This window comes from Morone saxatilis, unplaced genomic scaffold (genome assembly GCF_004916995.1).
Source record: "Morone saxatilis isolate NCDOM2014 unplaced genomic scaffold, NCSU_SB_2.0 Contig5, whole genome shotgun sequence".
NCBI classification, from domain to species: Eukaryota; Metazoa; Chordata; class Actinopteri; family Moronidae; genus Morone; species Morone saxatilis.
In genome coordinates, this window is record NW_023340095.1 from 288,615 (window position 1) to 292,437 (window position 3,823).

General features: G+C 39.0%; 1 protein-coding gene across 1 annotated transcript in view; it reads right to left on the bottom strand.

Annotated features, from left to right (window-relative positions):
* LOC118339048 (MAGUK p55 subfamily member 4-like) overlaps positions 1–3,823 on the bottom strand; it is a gene marked incomplete at its 5' end in the record, with an annotated part of 11,324 nt that overhangs the window by 3,171 nt on the left and 4,330 nt on the right. The window contains 3 exon segments of the mRNA XM_035676573.1: positions 364–435; positions 545–630; positions 736–817. Coding sequence (XP_035532466.1) covers positions 364–435; positions 545–630; positions 736–817 — 240 coding nt within the window.

Sequence of the window (3,823 nt, forward strand, 5' to 3'; positions counted from 1 at the left end):
ACACAGAGTCCAACACACAGAGTCCAACACAGAGTCCACAACACAGAGTCCAACACAGAGTCCAAAGTCATTATTAATTTCATTTAAATTAATTTCAGTGAACTTTACTAATCAAAAAAGATAAAAAGATAACACAAAACACAAAGCTCGCTGCATTGACTCAGTGCAGATACAGGTACAATCTCATCTTTAAATTGAATTTTGCACATTAAGCGTCAAGTATATGTAATACTCATATTACTGTAGATGATATTATGTGAGCAACAAATGATTTTTATATTAATTTAGTGAGTTTAATGTGATATCTCCCATCAATACTAGCAGAGAGACAGAATCCATCATCGTTTGATGGATGTTTATTACCGACTTCAGGCTGCTGCTGCTCTGAGCTGTATTTGGGATGACTTTAAACAGGATGGTTCCCTGAGAGTTGATCTGACAGGAGAACAAAAGAATGACACACAAAGGTACTAATTCGCCTGATATTGTGCACAAATTGTTCATAAATCATTGGAACATGAAATGTTTTTCTCAGGCGACCTACCAGTATCTGGATGACCTGTTCTGGCTCCAGACCCACCACAGGGTTCCCATTCACCTCCACTAACAGATCACCAGGATGGAGGAGTCCTGGGGCACACACACACATTCTGACCATGTTTAAAACGACAATAATTGTACCTTATATTGCATACACATTAACATCCACACACAGTAAATACAGTGTAATCTCACCGCTGCGGTCGGCCAGTCCTCCATGAATCACCCGGGCGATGTAGATCTCTCCCGTCTCCTCGTCCCTTTTTATAGTCGCCCCCTGACAGACAGACAGTTACTCCAAATTTAACCCTTCACTGGCCACAGTAACGGCTAACCTTTAGTACACTGTAAAAAAAAACTGTAATATTCCAACAGCTGAGCACCAAAAAAAACCAAAAAAACTGTAAAATTCTATAATTCAAATACATTTTTTAATATCTAATTTAACATAAAATCTTTATACATTTTTTAAAATCTTTTTATTTTTAATTATACTGTAAAAACAATTAAATGAGCTATAAATACAGGTAAACTCTGCTATAATACAAATAATCAGGCTTAAATTTACAGAAGAGTGCTGTTATTATTAGATTTTTCTTATTTTAATCTGAATGTTAATAGATATAGAACTGTAATAAAAGTAATTATCTGTGAAATTACAGTAATTATTGCTGTTTACGCTGATAAAAACTGTATTTGGACAGTTTACAACATTTATTCAACCTCCATTATTATACAAGATATGTCAGTTAGCAAACTAATCCATGTAAAATTACACAACAAATTAAATAAACAGTAAATATTCTTCTAATTTTATGGCTTTTTACAGTTACAGATTTTTCATGTTACTTTACACTTAACGTGTACAGGCTATTTTGTAATTTTATTAATATATATGTGTATTTGTACAAAAATCTGTTTTGGTGCTAAACATACAGATTTATTTACAGTGTAGCTACTAGCCTTTAGTATAACTCTGTATAAACAGAGGGGAAACAGAGGGGAATATAAATTATGAAGCTACAAATGGAGGATGGGATGAAAGCAACTGATGACAGAAAGATGATATCACTGCGGCAAAACTTGATCCCTACTGGCCACCGTACTCTCAGTCAGACATTTAAATCAAAGCAAAAATGTATCAGAATTTTGCCTTCATGTGCTCCTCATATGTAAATAGGACATAAGAGAATGAACAAAACCTTTCTGTTTGCCAACACGTTGATGTTTAGCGAGGATAATGCTTGGGCGCCCGGTTAACTCAGTCGGTAGAGCTGGCGACCCATATACGGAGTTGCTGCAGCAGTCCGGGTTCGAATCCAACCTGCGGCCCGATCTTCAGCTGTCACTATCTAATAAAGGCATTTTTTAAAAAAGAAAAAAAAGCAAGGATAATGCTCAATCATGTTAACATGCATCATACGTTTGAGGCTGATGGGAATGTAATTATTTCTGTAGCTATTGCACATTGCACATAAACTGAAGGATCACCAAAAAAAATTCATCCTGAGGTGAACATGAATGTCTGTATAAAACTGCATTGCGATCCGTCTCAGTCTGAAGCAAAGGATCAACTGATGGACTGACTGATGCTGTAGTCCGCTACTCTGCTATCATGGCTAATATCTGACTGGGAAGGGAGAAGTTAGAGCGAGAAGGAGAAGCTCCAGAAGTCTGGTAAGCTCACTTCTTTCTCAACGCCACACTAACAGACTTTTTTTTATCATTTTCAAACTTGTAGTCTTCAGCCCCAACTGACGCTGACTCAAGTGACATCACTTGAGGATATTTATAAGACTTCTCAACACGAAGACACACAAAAGACCTTATAGAACTTTTTTGTGCAGTAAAAATGTGAAAAATCTGTGTTCGACTTTGCATCATTATTATGCAGATGACACCCACATTTATCTCTATGACCAAGCAACTATTGTCTCATCGATTTGTGCATTTATCCACCCAATGATTTAATGGGCCTGGATTTCCTTCAACTAAATGTCACCGCTGCAACAAAGTCTTAAACTAACACAAGAGTATCTGAAACTGCAAAGAATAAAAGAAAAGTGATGACAATGGTCAAGTTTAAGGATATCTGGATGAAATGTAATTTCTCTTTTAAATACCTTGTTAAAAAAATTGTTTTCCTCTTCATGTCTTAAATACAGAGGTAAAGAAACAACCGTCTTTCAGAGGTGTTCAATAACTGATATCTAGTCTGTTTCTGATATCATTAACATAGAACTTAACATTGTTCCTTAAACTAATAATTAGGATTCAAATGTGGATGTAGATCATCATTTTCAGTCTGAGATGTACGTCTACGGATTGAAAAAGTTAAAGAACCAGAGGTATTTTTTTCAATGTGATGGTATATTTTCAATGCGAGAGTTGACCTCCATCCATCCCTTAACGTCTTTTTATCAGGGGGCTGAAATGCAGCGGCAGCAGGTCAAGCAGGACACTCCAGACGTCCCACTCCCTAGCACTTCCAGCTCCTCCTGGGGGATTTGGAGTCATTCCCAAACCAAATTAGATATATAATCCCTCCAGCGAGTTCTGGGTCTACCCCTGGGTTTCCTTCCAGTTGGATGTGCCCGGAAAACCTCAAAAGGAAGGCGCCCAGGAAGCATCCTAATCAGATGCACGAACCACCCCGTGAAGGAGCACTTCAAGCTCCCTTTGGATATCTGAACTCCTCTCTCTGTCTCTAAGCTGACCCAAGCCGCCCTAAGGAGGGAACTCATTTCAGCTGCTTGTATCCACAATCCCATTCTTATGGTTACTACCCTAAGCTCATACAGGTGAGGGTTGGGTCAGAGATTGACTGGTAAATCAAAAGCTTTCCCCTATCTTCGAACCTCAGTGGTCCGGTAAAACACCACTGCTGATGCCGCACCAATCTGCCTTCATCTCACGCTCCAATTTACCGTCACTCATAAACAAGAGCCCAAGATACTTAAACTCCTTTGCTTGTGGCAGCAACTCACTCTCTCCCATCCTACTTATTTTTGTTCTTCTTCTTAGTCGTCAAGCAACCTGTGCTGTTACAGTCTTGTTGGTCCTCCAGTGGAGCTCTAGAAACTGATCCATTGTTGAGCCTCACCTGTCCATTACTACCACTGCCACCTGCCCTGGGGGTGGCACTGAAGGTCACCACCTTCCTTTTAGAGCCTCCGTTTATTCGTTTTGCACTTCTAGATGTTGCAAAGCCGTCTGCACAGGAACTGACAGACGTGGATGAAGAGGAGGAGGAGCAAGAAGAAGAAGAAGAGGAGGATGAAAG